The sequence below is a fragment of the Fringilla coelebs genome, assembly GCF_963513975.1.
Source record: "Fringilla coelebs genome assembly, chromosome: 14".
In the NCBI taxonomy this organism is placed as follows: Eukaryota; Metazoa; Chordata; class Aves; order Passeriformes; family Fringillidae; genus Fringilla; species Fringilla coelebs.
In genome coordinates, this window is record NC_140040.1 from 1806392 (window position 1) to 1832666 (window position 26275).

The 26275-nt window shown below is 42.8% G+C and overlaps 1 protein-coding gene across 1 annotated transcript in view; it reads right to left on the minus strand.

The window, feature by feature from the left end:
- Nucleotides 1–636: 636 nt before the first annotated feature.
- BANP (BTG3 associated nuclear protein) overlaps nucleotides 637–26275 on the minus strand; it is a 107471-nt gene continuing 81832 nt past the window's right edge. The window contains exons 12-13 of the mRNA XM_084215064.1: nucleotides 5198–5341; nucleotides 637–1202 (exon numbers count right to left, since the gene is read on the minus strand). Coding sequence (XP_084071190.1) covers nucleotides 1131–1202; nucleotides 5198–5341 — 216 coding nt within the window. The 3' untranslated portion in view covers nucleotides 637–1130. The remainder of the gene's footprint in view (nucleotides 1203–5197; nucleotides 5342–26275) is intronic.

Below are 26275 nucleotides of genomic sequence, written 5' to 3' on the forward strand. Positions count from 1 at the left end.
CGCATCATTAAAATAACCAGGTGACAGCAAACATGTTTCCTTTGCATCAAGGATTAGCAAATAGGACAATGGTGTTTTGTCAAAATCTGTATTAAATTAAAGGTGATTTCACCTGGATCTTGGATGTTGGGTTCAGATGGATGGATCCCACTCTGGGGAATTGCTGGACAAAGGAGGCAGGAGGAACTGAAAGGGAGAGAGCTCAGAATTGTTCACATTACATAAAATTATTTCATAAATTCATTACATTTTGCACACTCAAAAACTCAATTATCCCATTTGTCTTGCACTGGGAATTTAGAAAATAAAATGGTCTGGGATTGGGAATTTAGAAAATAAAGTGGTCGGAGATCGGGTTCTTCCTTCGAGGCTGAATGTGGATCCATCCCCAGCTCCTCCAGGACAACATTCCTGCCCAGCCAACCCAGACTCATTCCCAAGGCAGAGCAACTTAGAGCTGCACTATTCATAAATACACATTTATTTTTCATTAGAAATGCGTAATTACAGCATTTTTAAAGCATTTTCCCCTAGAAAAGTAGTTAAGCAACAGTACAAACAAAAGTGTTAGTCTTCTGCAAATACAGTTTTCATGACACTGAACAGAAAACACCAGCAAAAGGCCAAGACTTGCTGTCAAGGGATTTTCCTTTTTTTAAATATTTTCCTTTTTTTTTTTGTTATAAACACCATAGCAAATTAAAAAAAAAAAACAAAAACTGTTCCAACAGTGAAAAATATCTGAGCTCTGGAACTTTCCCTACGTGGCAAAGCAGGTACTGCAGGGCAGCAATACCCCCAACATCTGCAGACATTCCATTTGCACAGGAGGGACCAACGGGATGGCCAGGGATGGAGTCTCACAGTTTGGATGCAGGAGAGTTCCTCCTCTCCCCATGAAAGATTTGTTTTGTCCTCTCTGAGTGGATCTGAGTGCAGCCCACGGGGTTTTTCTGAAGGCCAGGACTTGGATTGGTGTCGTGATGCAGCTCTGACTGAAGCTGGAATTATCCCGGGCTGGGTGAGCAGGGCATGGCTGGAGGTTCTGAGGTCTGGGAGGTTTTTCCAGCCCTTCCCATTCCATTTCTGGCTGGAGTTCACTGCCAGCTCCCCAACATTCCTCAATCCTCTCACTGGATTTGGATGGCTCCGTGTTCTATCTGCATTTCTGGCTGGATTGCTGATTGAAGGGAATCGGTGCCCTGCAAAGGGGAATGGGACAGCAGGAAATCAATCCTAAAGTGCTTTTTATTGGTGTAACCAAGAGAATGAGAGCTTATTATACAAATATAAAGTTCTTGTGAATTCCAGTGGAAAAAATTCCAAAGCAAAATCCGCATGGATGTGGGCTCTGTGGGAATGGGAATGGGAACACACTCACAAAGGCACCAAAAATAACATCAAGAGTCTGCATGAAGCCTAATGAGGAAACTGAAATAATGCAATTATGATAAACATCTACAAAATCATGAGTGGCACCAAGGCAATTATTCCCTCTCTCTTCCCAGGAAAAGAACCAGCTCCAAATAAAGGAAATAAATTCAGAGTCTGGCACCAAACTGAAGCTGTGGAAGGCTCATCCCAACAGAGAGACTTTGGGAACAGGGAGCTGGGAAGGGCACCAAGGATGAGCATGGAAAAGGCAGGAGGGAGTTCTGCAGTGCCAGAGCTGCTGGGGGTAAGGGCAGTGAAATCACCTGTTGGCTTTGTCCTTGGAATTTCCCAGCTGGAGCAGGAGAGGGTCTAAAAATACGGATTTTCCCCACTGCAGCCTTTCCCTGGTTAGGGTGAAGTGAGACCAGCATGATTACAGCCAGTTTTTCTTCAGAGGAAATTCCTCCTGCAGGCCTGACTCTCCTCACTTCCCAGGGAAAACCAGGAAGAATTACAAGTGAGCACAACTGATTGAAACCTCCAAAGGAAAAATCTCTTTACAAACCAACTCGCTGCCTACCAGGAACATCCTTCCCTCTCCTGGGGAGGGAAAATCCAAATTCCTGGGAGCCAGGAAAGCTCCTGCAGAGCTGTGAGAGGAGCAGCATCCAGAACAGCTGCACAGAGCCCCTCACACCCCAAAAAGCTTCCCCTGCCAGCAGCCACCACAGCACGGACAGAATTCCAAGCCCAGGGCAAGGATTTCAGGATTTTTTCCCCTCTGAACTCCCCTCATTCCAGAGAGCTGCCCTTGCTGGATTTTCCCTCATAAACACATCTAAAGGATGCTCTGTGCAACACCCTGGCCACAGAATCCTCTCTCTGACAGGATTTTGGTGATAAAAAGCCTCATTTGAGGTTCTGCTTTGTGCTTCAGCCTTGAACCTGCCAAAAGATCCACAAGGAAAGAAAATCCACCAGAATTCCCAGATTTTATGTTTTATTACACAGTCCCAGCTTATTTATTATTCAAATTAAAACACCAGAAGGTGAAAATCCTAAAGTGCTCCTCCTAAATTAATTTATTTCCCTCTGCCTTGTTGCCAGTGATTGCATTTGGCTACAGGAATTTTTTCCCTGTTTAATTTGAAGGGTATTTTGTGTTTGCTTAAAAGTTCAATAAATTCATGCCAAGGTGCTGAATAAATCTATGAGATTTTTAAATTGGATAGCACAAAAAAAATTAAATAATCCTCAAAGTTTTCTTTCCCATTTAGAGGAAAAGTGTATTGAGTACACAGAATTATCAAATATCAGCACAACAGCAACACCAAATATTGATCCAACCTCAGACCTGAAGGGATTACAAGAATTTATATTTGGAATGATGGTGGATTTTTTTCCAAATCTAACAAAATTTACCACCAGCATTGCATCTGAGCACAGAATTTTAATCCAAATATTCTGTATTTCTAGACTTTGCAAGCTGCTGTCAAAACATGAAAAGAAGCCAAGCAAAAATCATTCCTGAATAGACTGAAAATACAAAATTGAAGTGGATTTTGATCTGTTCCAGCTGAACTCAGAGCAGGGATTCATTTCAGGAAAAAAAAGGGCAGAAAACTGGTACCTTGTTGTGAGACATGAAATAAATCCACATTTGGGCTGTTTCTAAGAGGGAATTGGCACAGGATCCAACCCAGGTGGAAAATAAATTCCACTTTAATGAGCTTTGAGTGATAAAGAGCTGCAAAAGCCTTGGGAACCTTGACAAAGAAGCAGGTGGAAGTGTCAGTGCAGCGGAGGTGGAAGTGTCTGTGGATTTTCTTTTCCATCAGATAAGACTCTTCCCCTCAGATGAGAGATCCTTCTCTACAGGAAAATTCCATATTTTTATCCACAAAAAAATCTCCTGAACAATGGATAAACTCAGAGCAAGTTGGTTTCTCCAGCTCTTCTCCAGATCCTCAGTTTTCACTTGGTGCAAAGTGAGGAAATATTTATGGCTGACTTGTTTTGGGGCATGTCTGCTTTTCCTTTCCTGCCTTTTTCCTGTCCCATTCCTGCCCTGCTTTCCCTGGAAAGCTCTGGGGTTCACCTCAGTGTAAAACCAACATGGTGCAAAGTGTCCCTGCAGAGGGAGGAGCTCCTGGGGGGAACTCTGCTCCAGAATTCCTTCCTGAGGAGGGAGGGAAATGTGGGAATTCCTCAGGTTTGGAGTGGGGACAGCAGCATGAGGAACACCTCTCAGTGCCTGCTGCTCTTGTCTGGGGTCATGGTCCTTGTGGGTCCTTCCCAGCTCAGGGTATCCCCGAGGTTTGTGGCACTCACATTCTCTGAAAAATCCCCTGCCCAGGATCCTGGGAAGCTGAGAAGCCTCAGAGAAAAAGGAAAACAATTCTTATCTCATTTACTTCTCCTGTGTTGTGCTCCTTTGGAATGTGTTTGGAGATTGTTCACCCACAGGTGATTGTTCCATTGCATTCTGCTGGGAGTTGTTTTCACTCTTTGGCCAGTCAGGGCCAAGCTGTGTCGGGACTCTGGGAGAGTCACAAGTTTTCATTATTATCTTTTTAGCCTTCTGTCTGTATCCTTTTTGTATTCTTTAGTATAGCATTCTTTAATATAATATAGTACCATAAAATAATAAATTAGCCTTCTGAGAACATGGAGACGGATTCATCATTCCCTCCTTCATCAGGGCTTCCTGCAAATACAACAGTTGTTCTTGGATTTATCAAATCCACAGGAGCAGCAGTGATGGAGGATCCATAAAAAACAAGGCACAATCCCTGCAGAACACCCTCAGTGTCCAGAGCACTGTTAAAAATTAAATATTGACAAGGGCAGTGGTGAGGCAAAAAGAATTCCACAACTACTTGGAGGAGCCCACAGAGTGGGATTTTCAAAACCACGTGTGACCAAATTCAGAAAAATGTGTTCCAACTGGTTTAAATCAACTTTGTGGTGCTGTCACCAAAGCTTCAAGCTGATGACAGACTTCTTCTAGCCTCAGATTCACGGCTGTTCAAACTGATTAAAAACGACCAAAAAAGCCCCAATAATTCCTCCTCAAGCAGAGAGGATCAAATGTTCACTTCCAAGTGGACTTGCTGTTGATCAAAACAACTGGAAAACTGCTGTCAGAACAGGAATGACTTTTCTGAGGGAAACCTCAGTCTGAAAATACTTTTTGGCTGATTGCAGCCACATTTTTGGTGCTGTCCTTTGTGGGGCTCTAAGCCTTCAAGGACACACCAGCGACCAAAATAACTTCTCCAGAGGCACTGAGCAAGGACAGCAAAGCAGGAGCAGTCAAGGATCATTTCTACCTTCAAAAAAAAATGATGTTTCTTATTATAAATGATGGGTTTTATGGTTTGGAAAGAGGATGATGAGCTGCTTGTATTTGTGGGTAGATCTAAAACGGAGAGGAGAAGAGAGGAGAGGAGAGGAGAGGAGAGGAGAGGAGAGGAGAGGAGAGGAGAGGAGAGGAGAGGAGAGGAGAGGAGAGGAGAGGAGAGGAGAGGAGAGGAGAGGAGAGGAGAGGAGAGGAGAGGAGAGGAGAGGAGAGGAGAGGAGAGGAGAGGAGAGGAGAGGAGAGGAGAGGAGAGGAGAGGAGAGGAGAGGAGAGGAGAGGAGAGGAGAGGAGAGGAGAGGAGAGGAGAGGAGAGGAGAGGAGAGGAGAGGAGAGGAGAGGAGAGGAGAGGAGAGGAGAGGAGAGGAGAGGAGAGGAGAGGAGAGGAGAGGAGAGGAGAGGAGAGGAGAGGAGAGGAGAGGAGAGGAGAGGAGAGGAGAGGAGAGAGGAGGGGCTGGCTCATACTTGGCTGGAGGCAGCGTGGTCTGTCACGGGGGTCAGCTGCACGTACTGCACCTGGATGTCGCTGCCCTGCAGAGGGGAGCCGTCCACGCCGCCGGCCGCGGGCTCGGCCGAGGCCACGGCGATCAGCTGAGCCCCCTGCAGCACCTGTGGGAGGGCAGAGAGACAGGTGAGAGCTGGCAATGCCACCAAGGCAGGCTGGCAGGGATGTTTAAGTCTTAGCTTTTGTATTTTCAGACTCTGCACTGCATTGGTACATAACTGAACTCCAGGTAAAGTGCCAGCAGCTCTCCTCACAGCTCAGGCACACAGAACAATCCTTTCACAGCCCAGAACCAAGGACACCACTGCAGCTTCAGCCCAAAAAGTGCAAACAGCAACAAGGCCCAAAAAGTGCAAACAGCAGGGAATGGAGGAGAGCAATGGGAGGGTGGGACTGCATCACCTGGAGCTGGAACTGGACAATGAACCCCAATATGGAAATGGACCAAATCTTATAAAAGCGTGAGAACTCGTGATCTGCTGTCCATATTGGGTGCAGCCCTGGCTGGGCTCTTGTACTGCCCAAGATGTATTCTTTGAAGACTTTTAATTAAATGTCTATTTTATTCCTCTAATACTGACTGGCCCCTGTCCTAGGTAGCCTCTCAAGGTGTCAGGAGGAGCACAGAGGGCAACTGGTCCCAGCTCCCTGCCCAGCAGGACTGATGCCTTAAGATTTTAGTTTTGGTATTTTTCAAATCCTGTACTGCATTAGTGCATAGCTCTGAGCTCCATATGAAGTGTAGTTAAGTGTCTTCACACTTGGGTCAGACCATCTCCCAGACCAGGAACACCCCATGAACCATCCAGACAAATCCAACCAGGAACACCCCATGAACCACCCAAACAAATCCAGATCCTACACCAGAACCCACTAAAAGAACCACAAGAGAAGTTGTCCCTCAGTCCCAGCTGCTCCCAGCAGGGTTTCCCACAAAACAGGGAGCACATGGATTCCCACACTGGATGCTCAATGCATTTGGTCTTGTGGGATTGATAATGATGTTAATTATGACAAGTTAATTGGGACAGAGAGACAGATCCTGCTGTGAGTGTGATACCATCAGAAATCACTGAGCAAGGTTTTCCTGCATGAACACACAAATCCAAGATATTCCTTCCCACAGCCAAGCCATTCATTACAGCAATGTTTACATTCCTATCATTAGGAAAGTGTAGATTTAAGAATTCCTAATTAATGCTGATGTTTGTCCCATCTGCCTTTGGCTGGAGAAGACAAGAAGTCCCTCACTGGCTTCAAACCCACACAAAAACTGATCCATCTCATAGCACTTAAAAATGGGCTTGGGATAAACTCATTTTAATTCCTTCTTGAAACAAAAATCAGCATAAAATAAATGTATATAAAAAAATAACAAGTCTCCCTTGCATTTCTCAAACCCAGCCTCACATCCAGGTTTAATTTTTATGAGCCACAAATGAGGGATTTCTAAACATTTGAACACAACGAACAAAAGGAATCTTTCAAACCAAAAGAAGAGAACAAAGAGCAAAAAATAACATTGTTCACAGAGGTTCTGCTGACCAAAGGATGATTTCTCAGCTGATCTGAGGGTGGGTGGCCATGGACCCGAATTTCCCTGGGGAGCGTGGGAGGAAGAGGAGGTGACCTCCAGGAATGACCTCCAGGGTGTTGTCAGGATTTTATTGGGATCTTGGGTGTTCTGAGACAGCACCAGCACCAAGCTGCTCAAGGATGTCCCAGTCTGCTTTGAAGGAATAAGCAGAATTCTCTCCTCCCACAGTATTAGTTTTGGAAGCAGCCAATGCTGTCAGGATCACCCTTTGTCCAACTCATCCCCTGCAGGTTTGAAATTACTTTTTTCTCATTTATTTCTCAGCTGGAAAATTCAGAAGGGTTGGGAGTGACTGAACAAGCCCAGGAGCACAGAGTCCTGGGATAGTTTGGGTTGGAGCAGCTGGGAGAGTGGAGGTGTCCCTGTCCATGGCATGGGGTGGGATGGGGTGGCCCCAATGTCCCTTCCAGCCCCACCATTCCAGGATTCTGGGATCCTCCCCCTGTGCCATCCCACTGACCTGAATCTCTGCCTTTCTCTTCAGGTTCCTCCCTCTCCTCTTCCCCTTTTTCTCCCCTCTGTCATACTCTCTTCAAATTCTTGGTGATTTGGGACATGAAAACAATTATCTCCCAAATTTCTCTATTTTGACCCTTCTTCAGTGAAATATTTACCACACAAAACATAATAAAATGAATATTAATAATGAAAACCAGCTACTTTCTCTGCTCTCTTTCTTTCCATGTCAAGTCCATTTTACCCCGTAACAAATAATTCCCATTTAACATCCAACTGCCAAGGCATGAAAGGGAATTTTTCAAAAAAGAATAAAATAGAAGAAATTTTCATTCAACTTCTTCCAAAATTATTCAAACATGTTTAAATTCATATCACATTCTTTGAACCTTCTAAACCCTATTTCTGTACCTTCTAAAACACATTTTAAACCTTCTAAACCCCATTTTAGAACCATTCTTGCTACTGTTGTGAGCTCTTTTAATAATCTGAGCAAGCACATGTGTTTCCCTACCTATAAAAATATCAAAAATAAGTTATGTTGGGTTTTGGTGCTTTTTTCCCATGTTTTTTCCCCATTTCTACAGCAGGAATGCAGTAAAAGGTGATGTTTCTTTAAACCAAAGTGAGGTTTGGAATCCCAGAAGGAGTGGATGTTTCTGGAAGCTGAAAATCCTGGGACACTGATGGCCAAACACATTCAAATGACAAACACAGCTCCTCCAAATGATAAGAAGCTCTGCTGATAAGAGTTCTCTTCAAAAAGATAACTCCCTGTCCCTGATTCTTTTCAGTCTGAAACTTTTGGAGCCTTAAACTAAAACCATCTCCTGCATTTAATGCCAAAAAAGCATTCATTTAGTGGCTCACATCCTCAAATATTCCACTCTGAAGGAAATGCAGGGTTGTGGGATAAGGGCCTTGCAGAAAATCCCACTGCAAGAGCTTTCAGGTGCTTTATTCCCATTAATTTTCCAATTAACTGTTCTGGAAATAAAAGTGTGTTGGGTTAAAGTAAAACAAAATAAAAAGCATTCACTGCTCTTAAAGTGAGGGAATTTCATGAGCTGCTTCCTTGGAGACCTTCCCTTCCCCAACAACACTTGTACCTAAATTTGTTATTTCTTTCTGACATGAAATGTGCCGATATGAAAATAAATTCAGCATAAATCAAAGCAGCTGAGAGTGGAGAACTGTCCCTGCTGTGCATTTCTGGGAGTGCTGAGTGGAACCTTGCAAAAAGTGACCTTAAATCTGTCAAAGCTTCATTAGGGAGCCCCCAGCAGAGCCATAGAAGAGGAAGCACCTCCTGGAAATCCCCCAAAATCACAGGCATGGAAACGGAAACTGATTTCAGCTCCGTGGAGTGGGGAAAAACCAAAGGGAGAATCCCAGAGTGTGTTTTTAGCAGGGGCACGATTTAATTGTGCAAGAAGAATAAACCATGCCAGCTCTGAGATTCCCTTCCTGTCCTGGAGAAATGCAGGAACACAACCTGCAGCCACCTAAATGTCCCCAGAATGTCCCTTTTCCTGCCTGCCATGGTCAGTGGGGTGAGGGGAGGGATGCCAAATTGTGGCTTTGCTTTGATTTCTGGCAGGGATGGTTCAGGCCCTGAACAATGATGTCAAATGCATCAAATCCAAACACAGATTTCCACTGAAAATCCACTTGAAACCAGCACACGTGCAAAGGTTAATTATAATTATAATTAATTGGCAGTTTGAGTGCAGATGGAATTTCAGTAGAAATGACTGGTTATGGAAACAGGAGTTACCTCATCTCATTCCCTGTATCAAATTCAAGGGGATATTGGGAAGAAAGGAAATCTGGATGGTTCCTCTGACTCATCTCCTGCTCTGAGATCCTCCCAGGGAATTGTGCTCCAAGGGAAACTCCTCAGGATGGCTCTGGAGTTACCTGAGCACTCTTCCCAAAAGCAGCCTGCACTTCAGAGGGATGGAACACCTCTCCTACAGGGAAAGCCCAGGGGAACTGGGATTGCTCAGCTTGGAAAAGCTTCAGAGTGACCAAACTGTGACCTTGCAGTGCCTGAAGGAGCCCCAAGAAAGATGGGGAGAGACTTTGGACAAGGGCTGGTGGGACAGGACACAGGGAATGGCTCCCACTGCCAGAGGGCAGGGATGGGTGGGACATTGGGAAGGAATTCCTCCCTGTGAGGGTGGGGAGGTGCTGCAATGGAATTCTGAGAGAATTTCTGGCTTCCCCATCCCTGGAAGCGTCCCCTGGACAGGGCTCAGAGCAACCTGGGATAGTGGAAGGTGTCCCATGGCACAGGGGGATCTGGGTGAGCTTCAAGGTCCCTCAGGAGCCCCCAGATCTGCCCAGTTGTGAAGAAATGGTTCAGTGCCAGCAGCAAGCAGAGCAAAACCCATGGAAGTGCCTCCCAAAGGAAGAGTTTTCAGGAGTGGGCAGATCTCTAGGGTAATTCACTATTCTGAGCAATACTAAAGAAGCCTTTGGCTTAAATGGGTTTTTTTTCCCAGCAGAGTGTTATTGTTGGGTTTTATTCAATGTACAACTGAGTAATGGCTGGATAATCCAGAGAAAAATACTCCAGAGTCAGGGAAATCTTCCTGAACTGGAGCTGCTGTGCCATAGCTCAAGGAAGGAGTCAAAGATGGGTGATGCAGACTCCTGCAAGTGACCAGCACTGGGAGAGGAGAGGTCATTCCAAGGAATAACTGAGGGTCACTCACACAGCACCTGCCTGGTGGGAAATCTGTGAGTGCCATGACCCAGCCAGGAGGGAGAGGATCCCTCCTTCCTGAAGGAATGGCATCCAAATGTGGCAAATCCCTACTTGTCTGAAAAATACAAACCTGGCTTGAAATGGCACCCTGGTCTTCAATTCCTGGTGGGATTAGTTCTGCTACAAACAAAAGGTCAGGAGAAATGCTGGGGTATTTTCAGCACTTCCCATGACATTCTGCTGAAGTCTTCAGGCAATTGCAGCAGGAAGAGCATCCAATCTTTTCCTAAATAAATTCAGAGAAGGATTTGGCCTCTCAGTGCTGCTGAGAAGCTCCATCCCCTCCAATGAGGCTGGCAGTAAATATGCCACTTAAAAAGAGTCTGAGCAGATCACTGAGGATCTCCCCAAATCCCACACAGCTGGGAGATGTCTGCTCCAATCCCTCACTCTGCCCTCGGAAGGGTCATTTCGCTTCAATTCATTTCGCTTCAATTCCAGAAAGAAAAGAGATTTAGGGGGAGCTGCAAATGTTTACATCATAACTGGCAGTGTTTTTTTTTTTTTTTTTAATAGAAGCAAAATAACATCTGAAAGTTTGGCTCTTGTTGCCAGAGTAACGAAACACTGCTCCTACTGTCCCCGACAGGATCCCATTAACCAGGAGAAATATGGATGGGGAAACGAGCACGGAGACACAGAGAACTTCTAGGATTGCAGAGCTCAGGAAAAGGCCTAAGAAAATGAATCTTCTCCCTCCTCCACTTGAATTCTGGAATGATGTCACCAGCTGGAGTTCCATCCATCAGGATCAGAAGTTCGTGGTGGCTTCAAAGGAAAAGCAGGAGGAGGATGGCGGGAAAAACCAGAGTGAGGAGCCTGAGCTATAAATCAGGAGCTGGAGAAAGTTCTAAGCCAGTGCTTGTCAATTAAAGAGCACTTAAAGGAGCAAACAGTGCTCTGGAGAATTACCTGAATTACAATAATGAGTTTCTAACAGAAACTTGCACCAAAAAACCCCTGCTCTGGATATAATTCATGGAAAAAAATTCCCAAGGACAAGGACAAGTGGAAACTTGACCCAAGTTAAAGAGCAGACTCAGTCCCTCAGGGTTTGTTCTCTTTAACAGCCCCACTCCTTTGGGAAGATGCTCTCTGATTTCCTGGACAGGGAAGGAATCCAGAACCTGGAGCTGTCTGTTGTCTTTAGTTTTCCTTTCCCACCCAAATCTTGTGACAGGAGTGACAGAGCTCTACTGAACACGAGAGTTCTCTGTGTTATAGAGGGTATTTCCATGTGGAAGGGGAATATGAATCCCAGAATTTCTGCTAAAAACAACCATATGGGGTTCGGAATGAAAACCATATGAGAGAACACCTGCACTTCTCCAAACACTCCTACAAAAGCTACAGATACTGGTAGGAAAGGAATTAAAACACCCAACTCCAGCTCCAATCCTGGCTTTTATCTCCCAGGAAAGTTCATGTCCAAGGAGTCCAGAAGAACAGAAGTTTTATCTATTTTATTTCAATTACTGGCACTGGGCAAGGTGAGTGTGGCTCTGGCAGTGACCAGAACTTGGAGCAGATGGGCTGGATATTAAAGGTGATCCATCATCTCCCACCCCAGAAAATCATCTCTGATGTCCAAAGCCTTTTCCTGAAGAAAAGCAATTAGGAGAGCTGATGGATTTCCTCCATGGACGTGGATGTTGTTCCACACAGCCGCTGTAGTTTTTAAAATATTGGGTTTTGATGGATTTAATAAGATCAGAATCAGCACAAATCAGAACTCACAGATTCCCAGCAGGGCTCACAGATAAGCCATGAATTATCTCAGTTTTCTCTACCTGAGGCCACATCATTTCTGCTGGAATTCCACAGGTTCTTCCCTTCTGCCAAGGCACTAAGTGGACAAATGTTTCCAATCCCCTGGACAAAAGCTTGGGAATTGGTGCTTCTTTCACACTAAACATTTGCAATGATGCAAATGTTCTTTTTGTAATTTCCAGCCATAAAATAGAAATTACTCCTCAGAGAGTGTCTGTTTGACTGAGTCAAGTACTACAAGTTCTAGGGCTGCACATGATGCTTTCCCAATTTTGCAAATGAATTTGTGATTCCTTGAATTAATTTCCTCCTTTATGGACTTGTCTCAAGTTGAAGCCAGTAGCCTGACATGTAAGAATTGTACAAATCCTTCAAAAAAGGGATTTGCCAATTACATTCAACATTGAGCCTGCAAATAAGATCCTTTTTCTGGAAGGGATTTTTAAAATTTAAATTTTTTTTCTGCTTGCATGGAAAGCATTCCCAGAGAAATTCAGATTTTAGCAGAGAACCAAAGCTCTGTTTCAAACGGGAACAGAGAGGAATAAGAAGGGATTTGTTTATCCACTGCACTTCCTGCATCGCTTCGAAAACTGCATCGAGTCATTCTAAAGCCATTAGGTAACACATCCACCCTGCTCTGCTATAAATCATTAAAATCTCTTTGCTTTGGGGGTGGAAAACAATTGGCACAGGCGTGGAGTGCCTGTTCTCCCCCGTGGATTAAACTCCAACCATATGTGAGTTGTCAGGGCAGTTTTACCCTTGCCGGGGCTCTCCGAGGCTCTGTGCTCTCCTCACCCCTCTGTTTACCCTTTGTGCTCATTTTCCTCTCCAGCCACATCCAGGGGATGCAATTACAGCAACCAGAACATCTCTGAACCCCTGGCTTTGCTGTAGAGGTCCAAGTTGCACCTACGTGGAGCTCCCAGCCATCCCTGGCCTGTGCTTGAACCTCGCTCTCCCATCCAGCAAGAAATTTCTATTTTGCTACCAGCTGAGCCTCCAGGCCAGCCAAAGGTCTTTAATTCCCCTCTCCAGATTACATTTGCATACATGTTAAACTTTCCCAGCGTCATTTGCATGTTTGAAAAGGCATTTTGGAAGGCCTCTCCATTTGATTTTATTTTTTTTTCCTGCAGTGTGAGTTTGAAGCAGACATCAAGGAGAGCTCTGGACCCAGAAGTGTTGTTTGCTCTGAGTCCACATCTGCTTTTCCCCAAGCCATTGCCAGTTCTGGAGCTCACTTTAATACCCAGCTGGGATAATGTAAAACGAGGATAGAACCTCAAATAAAGGCTGGGAGCACATATTTGTACTCAGGAATAGTTGTGTGCAGCCAGTTCAGCTTCACTCGTGTTCTACCCACTGAAATTTGGCGTCAGTGGAGGGAAAAGGGGGGAAAATCCACCCCAAAGCAGGCCCTGTGTGTGTGGCCACGAGTGGAAGTGGAACTAAAGCTCACCAGAGCTGTATAAAATCCACTTTTAGAAGGTTAAAGTGCCTTATTTTTATAATCAACCCCTCAGTTTTGAAAGCAAAAATGTGGTGTTCTCAGAGCAGCAGAGAACACAGAGTGTTCCCTGGGCTGCTGGGAATCTTCTCCCTCCACAGCTCCAGACTTTAATCCATGGGAAGTCTGGTAAGAAATTTTCTAATTCTTAGGACACTCCAGCTATTGGAGTAGAGAGGGAAATGCTGGACACAGAGCGCTGAATAAATTGATTAATTCTATATAAACCATCATTTTTTGGCACCTTTGGTGGCCCAAACATCCATCAGGAGTCGGGCAGTAATAAAAGTGATAACCTGATAAGGTTATCCCAAAAGCTGTGCAGAGGGAAGGAGCACAAGCTGTGGCTGACAGGGATTTGTGGGATGGGGAAGGAGTTTTGAGAGTGTCAGGGAAAGTTTTCCTCCTCCCAGCCCATTAAGGGATGAATTATTTTGATTTAGATGAGCAGATTTTTCTTCACACATCCTCCAGTCTGAGCCTGACTGTGTCTGGCTGTTTGTGGAGATGAGGAAGGGCTGAAAATGGGTTCAGCATTGGAGGAAAAATCAAAACCCACCCACATTTGGCCTTGCTCGAGTCTGGGGCTGATACAAACGAGAGAATTTCCAGCCCTCACATGGATCCAGACGCTCCCTGGGAGTGCAAAATGCCAAGATCCCGTTAATGTGAGATTCCATCGAGCTCGTGCTCATAAAAAGCAGTTTTTCATATCTAACACAGAACCTGCTGGGGTTTTTTTCCTTAAAAATCCTGCAAAAAGGGTGGAAGTTCTGAAAAAGCAGCTCATGGAGAGACCCAGAACAACCCTGGTGCCACTGAGGCCCCTCAGTTGAATTCCTCCAGCTGGCAGCACAGGCAGCCCCGGATTCCCAGCTCCTAAGGAAATTCTGGGAGTGTTTCCCCCCTGAATTCCCAGCTCCTAAGGAAATTCTGGAAATATTCCCCTATGGAATTCCCAGCTCCTAAGGAAATTCTGGGACCATTTCCCCCATTATTTCACAATTTCTGGCTGAACATGAGGTGTTTTTACAGCCTGTTCTCCTCCTGGTACCAACATCTTCCTCTGGGGCTGGATCCTGCCAGGATGGAACAGTCCCAACAACTCCAAACTTTATCCTTCAAAAATCACTCCCCAACCCCCCTTGAATCCAAGTTTCACACTTTTTAAAGAGAAAGGAGAAATGGGATTTAAGGAGAAGGAGGCAATAAGTGCTATTTAAGCTTTTGTCATTACAAGGAGATAAAAGCACAGGAAAGAAAGGGATAAAAGACTCTCCAAGGAGATCTGCAGCTGACCAAAAATTCCCTCTGATCCTTTTATTTACCTACTTGGAGCTTTTTCCTGAATATATCGCTTAGGAATTGGATCACACAAAGCACAAAGAAAGCCACTGTACAGTAAATAAACCACAGAGGAGATAAGGCATGAAACAGCACTGAAAAAGATCAATTTTAGTTTTTTTTTTCTCCTTTTTATGTACAGTCAGATTAAAAATCTTTAGGAATTATCCATCCTAAAACTGGAAATGAATGTTAAAGCACTGGACATGCCAGAGTATGGTTGGGCAGCGTTATAAGAAGAGCAATAAGAGTTGATAATTAGATTTTAAATGAGATTTTAAAGTTCAAATGGTGGCACCCAGAACGGAGCAGACAAAGAGTGAACAGGGGAACTTTTAAAAGGTTTGGGAGTCTCTGCGAGAAATTTCATGTTCCAAATCCATGGAAATGAAAATTTCTGCCTCTTTTCACTCTGGATGGGACTGATCAGGGGTTAATTCCAGTGCTGGGGCGTCCAGAGAGATGGAGCAGGAGCTGCTGGAATCCTGTCCCACCCTCCTGGAGCTCGTGCAGATCCCCCAAATCCACATTCCTACTGATCTGATAGGAACAAACCCTGCAGTGCCCAAGGCTGCTCTGCCCCACCTGCAATCCCAAATCTGGATTTATGGGATCACTGAGCCCTTTCCTTCTCCACACTGGTGAGGAGCTGGTCTGATCCCAGGGAATGGAGTTTGGTTTGCTCCTCCTGAACAATCCCATTCCCAGTGTCCCCCTTGTGCTTTTCCCTGGTTTCCCTGCTGGAATTCCCGCTCAGCAGCAGCAAATCCCACTGAGCCACCCCCAGATTCTGCATTAACACATCCCAAATGTCAGGGGGCAATTCCAGGGAAAGCTCAGCTTCCTTGGGGTGAGCTCAGCGCCACTTACAATGGGGATGATTTCATCTGAACCTCTGACAACTTCTGACATTTCCCCTCTCCGTGCAGCATTCTCCATTCCTGCCCCTGGAGAAATGTGCTGCCACCCCAGACCTGGGGACATTCCCAGAGTCCCCCAGCCATTCCCACTTCATTCACAAAGAGCCCCTTTGAGAGCTGCGGGGTGGATGCACGGCTGAAAACATTCCAGATCCCACTCCATGAAAAAGCTGCTGCTGCTGACATTCCTGAAGGGATTTCTGAAGTGTTGGGCCACAGGGAAATGGCTATTCTATTATAGATATTATTATATAATACAACAATGTTATTATTCTATTGGCATATATTATAATTTTATTTTAATTTTATTTTTATTTTTAATTTTTATTTTATATAGTATATGTGTAATAATATAATATATAGTACCTCAATAATTCATAGAATAATTATGAACTATAAATTTAATATAATTAAAATAAGAATATAATTTATTGTATCATATACCTGATAGAATAATATTTATTTTCTAAAGAAATAATAGATAACTATGTTATATATAGGAGGATATTAATTTTTCTATGATATAAGAAATTATAATATATCATTTAATATACCTGCCTAATAATAATAATAATAATATGGCAGGTATATATTGTAAATAATAATGTTATTGTAATATGGCAAGTCCAATATATAATGTACCTGCCATATTATACAATATAATGTTATTGTATGGATTTTATGGGAATTTTAATTAATAAGCAACCAGGAGAGAGAAACAGAGGGGTGTCTTTGCTCCTTCTGTAACTGACCCTATGTTGAGAGGGAGTAAATCAGGAGAAAATTCCACCTGAGGTTTGCACCAATAATTAGCAAAACTATAAATTAACGAGATTATTAATACTGATAAACATTCGTTCTTCAGACCAATGAGTGCAAACATTAAATTATAAAAATTCAATTTGACCTTGGAAAAACACATCTGGAACTTCTGGATGTTTTTTACCAACGAGGGAAGTTTGGAATTATTTGGATGCTGCAAACAAAAGCCTGAAGGGCTGAGCTCTGAAGGGGAGGAAGGTGCACGTGGAAATACTTAACGTGGATAAATCCCTAATAATTCTACTCATGGCACAGGGAGAAATCTGGGAATGTTTCCACACAACACGTGGGAAGAGAGGAGCCCGGTGCTCACACGGATTGAAACTTCCCTGAGGAATCCAAGAGTGAGGATGAGAGCAGGGACAGAGACTCCACAAAAGGGATTAAGGGAGAAAATGAAAAGTTTGAAGGCAATTTCGGGATAAAAATTCCAGCGGAATACGGAGCGCTCCAGGAAAAATAAACCCTTGGAGAGTGCGCTGCCAAGCGCTGCCGTTCCACAAACCCGGCAGAAAAACCTCTGATTCCATGGCAAGGTAAATCCAGGGCTTCTGCCCAGGGGATGGCATTTCTGTCCTGATAAACAGCTGAGAAAATCCACAGATGTGATGTGCAGGAAAGATGAGGGTAAGATAATTCTGCAGGAGGGAGAATTCCAGTTTATTTTTGGTGTGCTGGAGTCATTAAGGTTAAAACAGAGGGGGAAAAGTTCTGTAGGAAGAAACAATTAAAAGAATTAAAAATTTGAAGAATTGCACTTAGTTCTAAATGGAAATTATTCTAAAAATAATTAATTTAAAAATTAAAATCTTTATTCCTGCACAAACTTAAAGCACTTGAGCAGCAGCCAATAGCGCAGGGAAAGCAACGTTCTCCTTCCAAAGCTTCCACTGGAATAGCTGAGATATCCCGAGAAAATTCGAAATAAATCATATTTATCACCAGAGGGGCAAAAAAAGAAAGCAAACATCCATTTTATTGTTTTTCCTGCGGCTGGAAATGAGATTTGAGCCTGAAAAGAACAAACAATTGTGGGGTTTCTGTCTAAATCTGTTTGTTCGCTGCTTGGGAACTGGGGAAGGATTTTATCCAAGGAAAACAAAATCCTACCAAGCCAAAGGGTGAGGGAGCCTCGAGCCTGGGTGATGCTGAGGGTACAAATCATGTGAAATTCCCTGGAAATAAAGAAATTATTTCTTTTACAGCCCAACATTTCTCACGCTTATCCCACATTTTCAACATTTCTGGCCCCGATCCCGCTCCGAGCCGGAGCACAAGTGGATTTTGGCCACCAAGGAGTCAAAGGGAGCAGTGCCAGGCACCCTGGAGAGCCAAGGCAGGGTTAAAATCCTGATTTAGGATATTTGGGAAGGGTGGGTGATGCTGTTTTCAAGTTTAATTTGATAAAATCTCTCGCAGACCTCAAAAGCAGGAAGAGAAATGAGTAATAAGCTGTTAATTCCCTCCGTTTTTCCAAGTTTTTACTCTCTCAGTGCTAACAAAAGGGAATGGTTCCCGAATTTCTTTACTAAATTATTGTGTCTGTTGGTCACTTAGGACTTTAAGTGCTAAAAAGATCAGATTAACAATTTTAGGGGATTTTTTTCGATTGTGAACGTCCTGTTTCCAAGTCCCTTCCCAGCACTATTGGCAGTTTTTATCAAAAGCCAGGAATTTCCAACAAGGAATATTTCAGGGACTTTATCTCCCACCGCTGCCGTTATTTTTTTATTTATGGGGTGGCAAAACGACCCCAAAATTTGTTGAAAACCAGCAGGATTTTGAGATATCTGCCTAATGAGTGACTTAATTGTTGAGTAATTCCATGGCTCCCATCCCTGCAATCCCAGGTAAATAAGAGGAACTGCCCAGATACGGAATGTTCCCGGGAAATGTCCAAGATTTGGGAAGCTGGCTCAGGATGAGCCGCGTGTTTGTGGAGACACGAGGCCGAGCAAGGACTTGGGGAAGGATCCCTCCGGGAGAAGCTGAGCTCAAGGAATGCTAAAAGGTTATGAAAGATCCCTTATGTAACGAATCCACCTGGATTTTTTATGGAAAACACTGAATTTTAAACAAATCTAAATGAGGGTGGTGGGGTTTTGTTTTCCAGAGTGATCCCACGGAAATAAAGAATTTTGTGGGAAGCTGAGGAAACATCACAACGACAAATGCAAAGCAAATAAAACAAGAGAGGATTTCAAAGCCTTGAGCAGATATTCCGAAGGAAAAACACTGAATCCCACTCCCAGAATTCCTTACAGGCAAACATGAAGAGGAAACGTTGAGAGGGAAATCTTCACCACTGAAATTCTGTGTTAAACACTTGTTCCACACAACCCCAGCAGCACCAGGAGCAGGTTTGGCCAGTATTTGTCAGATAATTCTGATTCCGTGCATTCCTTGCACTTCCCTGTCAGGAGGGATCTGGCTCCGTTTAACCCAGACCTAACAAAGCCGAGTTTGCTTAACCCCAAAAGAGTTAACCCCGACCTTTGGCCACCTGCTCCTTAAACTCCAAGGGTTTCCCTGTCCTTACCTCCTGTTTTTTTTGTAACCTCACCTCACACCTCACTAAACACTGCCAAGGTTTTACAGACTCTGTAATTCCCTAATTCCCTGCTCCGTGGGGCTTTATTGGGATTGTAACCTTTTCATGAGCTTGTAAATCCCGGCTGTGACAGAGCGAGTAAAATCCGAGGATGAAGATATTCCATAGCTGTCGTGGAGAATTTTTTTTTAATAAAAACATTTTGAAGCATTTCTTTTTTAGCTGGAAACAAATTCTCCTTTTTTTTTTTCTTTTCCACGCAGCTGTCAGCAACTGCTCAGTGTATTAAATATTCTGCTTTCAAGAAGCAAATGTTTCGAGTTGAGATATTGAGATTAAACTCAAAACTCATTAAAAGACACCCAGAGCTGACCTGGGGCTATCCCTGCTCTCATTTGGTTCCCACTTCAGAAGAGCTGCCAAGAATCCATGAAATATTTTTCAAAATCTTTGGACTTGGGTTGATCACGAACGAGTTTTTCTCGAGGAGGTTCGAGCTCGCTGCAGCTTTAAGGAATTTGCACATCAAATATCAATAGTAAAACCTCATCCATTAAAAGGGTACAAGGGGCATAAAAATCTGATTATTCAGCGTGGAAATTAAACACAGAAATTGTAAAATGCCAAATTTTCCACCACAAAAACCAAATCTGTTTGTTGTGTCAATTAAATTAAAAAGTTAAAATGGAGAAGTTAAAATTCAATTAGAAGTTTCCTGTTCATTTTCACCAGAACAAAGGAGAATTTGTTCAGCTGAAATGGAACAGTGAAATCAAATCCATCCCAAAGATTTTGAGGGAAAAACTGTCACAAATACATCGAGATCCTTTTGAATCTCAAGGATTTGAACAGAGCCTGGAAAAGAGGAGCTGCCCTGGGAGCAGAGAGCTCCAAACCGAGGAAAGCTGAAAATCCCAAATTTTCCTGTAACTGACGGGCTCAGGGATTTTGGAATTCTTTTTTCTGATCATTCCCTGCAAAGCAAAGCAAAGTTTTTTCCTGATCATTCCCTGATAATTGACAGAGGGGGAAAAACGGGCAGAAGGTCCAGAGCTCACTCTGTTCCTCAGGGAATGTGGGATCAGGTGGGATCCCCAAAAGCAGAAACCTCCTGCGGCTCCTTCCTTGGGAAAAGCAGGAGAAAATCCATTCAAAATCAGAGAAAACACCCAAAAATGTGGATTAAAAAAATCCAGAATTTCTGATTTCTTATCTTAGTTCCCTACTGCAGGGATTTTTATCCAGGATGAGTTTTTATGTCCTGGAACATTTCCTTTCCCCTCCATTTTTGCAGGATCCTGTGAACCCGAGTGCCTCCAAACTTGGCCATTTTTCAAGAAAATAATCATTATTCCCCCTACAAATCCAGATTCATAGTCAAAGAACTGGATTGGGAAGGGACTTTAATTAAACATGTTAATTCCTCGTTAATTGATTCACCCCTGGAATTATAATGTTAGGATCTCACATTAATGAGGAATAGCTGTGATAATTCCTCAAGACATTTTCCTTGAGGTTTGTTAAAATGCAAAAGGTGGAGTTAAAATCAGTAATGGAGTAAAAATAATTTATGGAGTAAAAAAACATTCAGAGAGAAAAAATCATTAATGGAATTAAAATATAATTAACGGGATACACTTTAATTACTGTCTAACTGCAAATTTATGGATTTTAAATCCTGCAGCACTGAGCAAAAATAGTTCTACTTTAAAACTGGCAATTTTATACTCCTTTCACTCTACTTCAACTTTACTCTTATTAAAAAGTTCCATAAAATGTAAATTCTCCATTCAGCTGAAAGCAAATCAATTTTGATCTGCTAATTATGATTATTTAATTTTTGCCTGCAATGAATTAAAAAAAAAAAATCAACCCAAAATCCAGGTTTGACACCAAAAATTTCACCCACAGGGAAATAACCACAAGCCACGAGTTGTTCTCCTCTTTCAGATGCTCTTAAATTCTGTATATTTGGGAATATTATGTGACAAATCAGCACATGCACACAGCAATAGTTATTTAAATTAATCCTAAAATGTTCCTGAAAAGCACAAAATTTTTACCTTGGAATTAATGGAATTAACTCCAGAGGAAAAAAGAAATCCACGTTTTTAAAGCCAAAAGATCAGTTTTGCTTGTGGAATCCTTGCTTAATTTAAATTATTGTTGTTCAAACTTCATTTTTCATCTCCTCGCTCTGCTCACAGCACCTGCTCTGTAAGAATTGCTATTATCTGTATTTATAAAATGTTTTCTATCATTTTTCCCCAGTTTTCCCCACTTTTTTCCCACAGAATCTCTCCGGTAACCAACACAGGACTGTTTATCCAGCATTTTTCCATGTATTCCACAGCTTGATGAACAAAACCCCTTGTAAGCATAAAAAGGGTTTCTCTTTTGATTTTCTCGTGGATTTTTCCCCTTTTTTGAGGAGATTTGTAGGAACAGCAAAAAAAGGGGGAAAATCTCCAGGCAGAGCCGATCTTTCCGTGCCAAGAAATCCCCTCCTCTCCCTCCCAGGGCTCTCCCAGCCTCGGGAGCTCTGTTTAGATAGGGAAAAATGAGCAACAAATGGTTCCATTTGTCAGAAAGGGGAAATATTTGCAATCCTCCACTTTTTCTATGGGTAATGTGCATCCATATGGATTTCACTGGCTCAGCCAATTAGGACAAGTGGTTCAAGATGCTCTTTAATTTCTCTTTTGAAGAAAAACAATAATAAATTTGGGAGCCCTGGTGTTGTCAGATGAGCACATTTTGCCAATTTGAAGGATTTTCTTTCTCCTCCCAAATCCTGGGGAATTTCCCAGGGGTTTGATTCCTCTGGCTCCTGAGAGAAGGACAGAAGGGTTTTCAGGGAATATTTGGGGATGCTTGAAGGTTGAACTGATAAGGCAGCACGAGCTTGGCCTGGAGCAGGATTGAGGGATCCTGGCAGCTCTGGAGGGAAGCACAGGAAGGGGATCCCATCAAAACCCCATGGAAATCCCATGGAAATCAGGCTTGTGTTGCTCCAAATGCAGGACAAAAACTCCAGTGAAACACAGTCCAGGGATTTGGACCTTGGAAAATGCAACCCTGATCTGACATGGAATCATGGAACTGCCAAGGCTGGAAAAGCTCTCCAAGTTCATCAACTCCAACAGTTCCCAGAGCTGCCAGGGGAATGGATCCATGACCCCAAAGGCCACATCCACATGGCTGTAGATCCCTGCAGCTACGGGGATTCCATCCTGGGCAACTGTGCCAGGGCTGGGCAGCCCTTTCCAGGAAGGAATTTCCCCAGTGTCCAACCTAAACATCCCCTAAAAGTTCCTCTTACCCTGTCCCTGTTCCCTGGGAGCAGAGCCTGATTCCCACCTGGCTCCAGGAAATTCAGGTCCCTCCTGAGCCTCCTTTTCCCCAGGCTGAGCCCCCTCAGCTGCTCCTGGTGCTCCAAACCCTTCCCAGCTCTGTTCCCCCCGCATCACAAAATGCTGGATCTGTCTATCAATGACTCTGGAGCCCATAAAGCAGAAAATACCAAGGAACTCAAATAATCCCCAAATCCTAAATCGGTTTAGGTTGGAAAAGCCCCTCCAAAGCCATGGAGTCCAACATTCCTAGCACTGCCAAGTCCCCAAGCTCTGCATCCACTTTTAAATCCCTGCAGGGATGAGTTTTGGAGCTGGAGCTGAAAACTTCAAGGTCCGATCCAGGTCCTGTCAAACCGATGGCAAAATTCCCGATTGTTTGAAAGGGAACAACAAGGAATGAAAGCGTGGAGAGTGTGAGGAGCTGAAGTTCACCCCCAAAAAGTAATTCAGCTGAGAAAATGAGGAACAGGCACATGAGATAAGGCAGGGAAACACAAGGTGCCCTTCCCAAAAGTTCTGTGGAAGCTCTGGAATTAAAGTAAAATGGAAAGTTGTGTCCTGTCCAAGCCCTGAGCAGCTTTCGCAGCTTTTCTTGCAAATGTGTAACTCCATATTCCTTAATTCCTCAGAATTCCTTCTTGATTCCTTCATTCCTTAATTCCCCCTTTGCTTCCCGGATCCCTAACTCCAGAGAACGTTACTGGGAAAAGTGCGGCCACAGATGAGTAAAGATAAAATAAAGATACAAAATATCCACACAAAATCCTGGATATTTCCTTTTCCAGCTGCACTCCTGCAAAGAGTGGATCTAAAAACAACCAAATCTATGGAATATTTGGTTCATTTTACACGGACTGAGCAAACTAAAGAATTGTGTGGTGCTTCTGATCTACTGGAATTATAGTCAGAGATCCAAAAAATCCTGTTCTTGCCAGGGATTGTCCTGTAAATATTTCAGGGTGGCTATCCATAGCAGGAACAGGGAAAAATACTGGGATACATATACATATATATAGGGATAAAATATAGAGATACATATACATTTTCCCCTATAAAATATATGGATATATGCATAAAAATATAGGAATAAAATATAGAGATAGATATATTTTTCCCCCTATAAAATACAGGGACATTGCTAAAAATATAGGGATAAACTCCATTAAAACCTTCAGCACTCTCACTCATAATTCAAGTGATTTTATTAAATTCAATCTAATTAGGCTCAAAAGTGAATTAAGATCTATAAATTAAATCCTCTAGGGTTCTGTCAAATACTGCCCAAATGGGGGTTTATTTGGTTTAAAATAAATCCACAGAACTTTGTTAATTTAGAGAAGTTTTTGGGAATATCCTTGGAGAGAGCAGCCCAAAAGAATCTCTGAAGGATGGGTTTAGAAGAATTATGGAAGTTATTCCCGTTATTATTTACAATTTTTGGATTATGCTTTTAAAGCATCACACAAATTTAATGTATTCACATTTTCATGCATTTTAAACTTGCTCCAGTTTGTGCTGAGTACTGGCAGTGATAATTCAGTTTTTTGGATGTAACACCCAGCCAAATGCTCTTCACACAATTTCACTCTTCTCCTGTTATCCTTCCGTCTCCCACATCACCAAAGGAGCCCCAACATCCTGAAAATTATACAAAATCCCCTTTTTTTGTAATAAATCTGCCCTTCAGAACATAACCCTAAAGGTTATTATAATCAATATCCTACAGATATTTTCCTCTCTAACTCAATTACATTCCCCTTTTAATTAGGAGCTGGGTACAGCAATGCCCTCTAATCCTCACTTTGGCTCTGTCCTTCTCTGGAATTTCCACAGAAAAGGACTCCTAAGCTTTGGGACCACCCAAATATCACTCTCAGTCTCAGCTCCAACTCCCTTCATGCTGCACATTCCCAGCATACAAACAGAACTCCTTGGATATTCCCCTGGCTCCAGGGGAATGTTCTGGAATGTGGGGACTGGTGCCAAAAGCAGGTCCAGGTCTGGACCCTCTGCCAGGGGAGAAATAATGGAAAATGTTCCCCAGACCCCACTGGGACACCCTGATTCCCTCCCTCATCTCTCACACCTCTGACATGTCAGGTTTAATACAGGAGAAGGGAAAGGCAGGAGGGATTCTGGACAGATTATAATTATAACTTAAATTTGTGACGTTCCCCCTTAATAACCAGAGAATTTGGCCACGTCCATTGTAATAAACCACAAATATCATCCCCCTGCTCCATAAATCATCATTAACAGAAAAGCACAATGTACAGCAATAAATTAGCCCATGAATCCCAAATCCACTTTTTATTTAGCACAAAACAGCTTTTCAGGTGTTAAAGACAAAGCCAGGCACGAGCCCCTGCAGCTCCTGTAGGAGCACAACCTCTGCGTGGAGTTTGTGTTGGATTTTCCATTAATCCCCCTAAAATCCCTTCTCAAAGGCAGCCAAAGCCAAATGGGAGCCACCCCTCCCTCACCTGGAAGGTTCCTGGAGTGAGCACCCCCAAAAATCCATCATGTGCATCTCCACACTTTCAACAGGCTGAGAAATCACTGAAAATTTAATTAACAGAGGCATTAAGTGGTTCAGGTTTCCTTTTCTCTTTGGAAGCTGCTGCCTGTCCCCGATGAAGAATTGTTTTCAAGGAGATTCCTGAGCTCTGTTTTTGTTTTAAATACTTGTAGCTAAAGGCAGCAAGAAATAACTCAGGGAAATAAAATATTTACAGGAAAAGCTGCAGTGAAATGTAGGTTTTATGGTTTTCTTAAAGAAACATTTGGGTTTTGTTTCAATAGAAAGTGGAATAAAACCTGCTGAAGTTTTTAATGCTTTAATCTACAGAAATAAACACCAATTCAAGTCACATGGCTAAAAAACCAGGAGCAAGTTATATATTTCATGGGGGTTTTAATTTAATGTTGTTTTCTAAATTCAAAATAAAAAGCCGAACATTCCCATTTCTCCCCCTCTTTGTTATCCGAGTTTTCCAAAGAATCACTCAGTGGAAAGGATGAAAGTTCTTCCAATTTCTCTCTTTTTTTCTGGTTAAATAAATTTTAAAGAACACAAGGTTAAAGTTGAAAGATGCCCCTGCTATTGCTGGCTGGGTGTTTGTGAGTTGTCTGAAAATACAGATCTGAAGTCTCGCTGTAAAAATGACCTTTCCTTTGGATAACTGCAAGAAAGATTTCCTTGGCAAGTGTTCTCACAGGGAAAAAAGCTTCACATATATGATTTTTTTTCCATAAAAAGACCCAAATGAAATCGGAGATAACAGTATAAAGTCTGTGTGTAGAAAAAATACAACAATTTTGAAAATTAGAGACTGAAGGAGGAAAAATCACCACAGAAAAATTCAAGTTCCTTTAGGTCCCATGTATGCCTTTGTAGCAAGGTCTTGTTCAAAGGCTGAACCCAGGGCTTTGGAAAAAAAGGAAAAAAACTGTTTGGAAAAAAAAAAGCAAAAATAACTACATAGAAAAAAACCTACTTAACGACTTTGAAAGAAGATTTAAGGAAAAAGAGAAACCACCACAGATAAATTAAAGTTCCTTTAGGTACCACTTGGGCCCTTTTAGCAAGGCCTTGTTCAAAGGGTGAACTCAAGGCCTTAAAATAAAAGGGAAAAAACTATTTTGGGGGGAAAAAAGGCAAAAAAACTACAGACAAAAAAACCTACTTAACAACTTTTAAAACAAAAGATTAAGGAAGAAAAATCACCACAGATAAACTCAAGCTCCTTTAGGTACCACGTGGGCCCTTTTAGCAGGGCCTTATTCAAAGGGTGAACTCAAGGCCTTGAAATAAAAGGGAAAAAATATTTGGGGGAAAAAAAGCAAAAACTACATAGAAAAAAATCTACTCAACAATTTTGGGGAAAAAAGGTTTAAGAAAAAAAATATATACCAGCACAGATATATTGAAGTTCC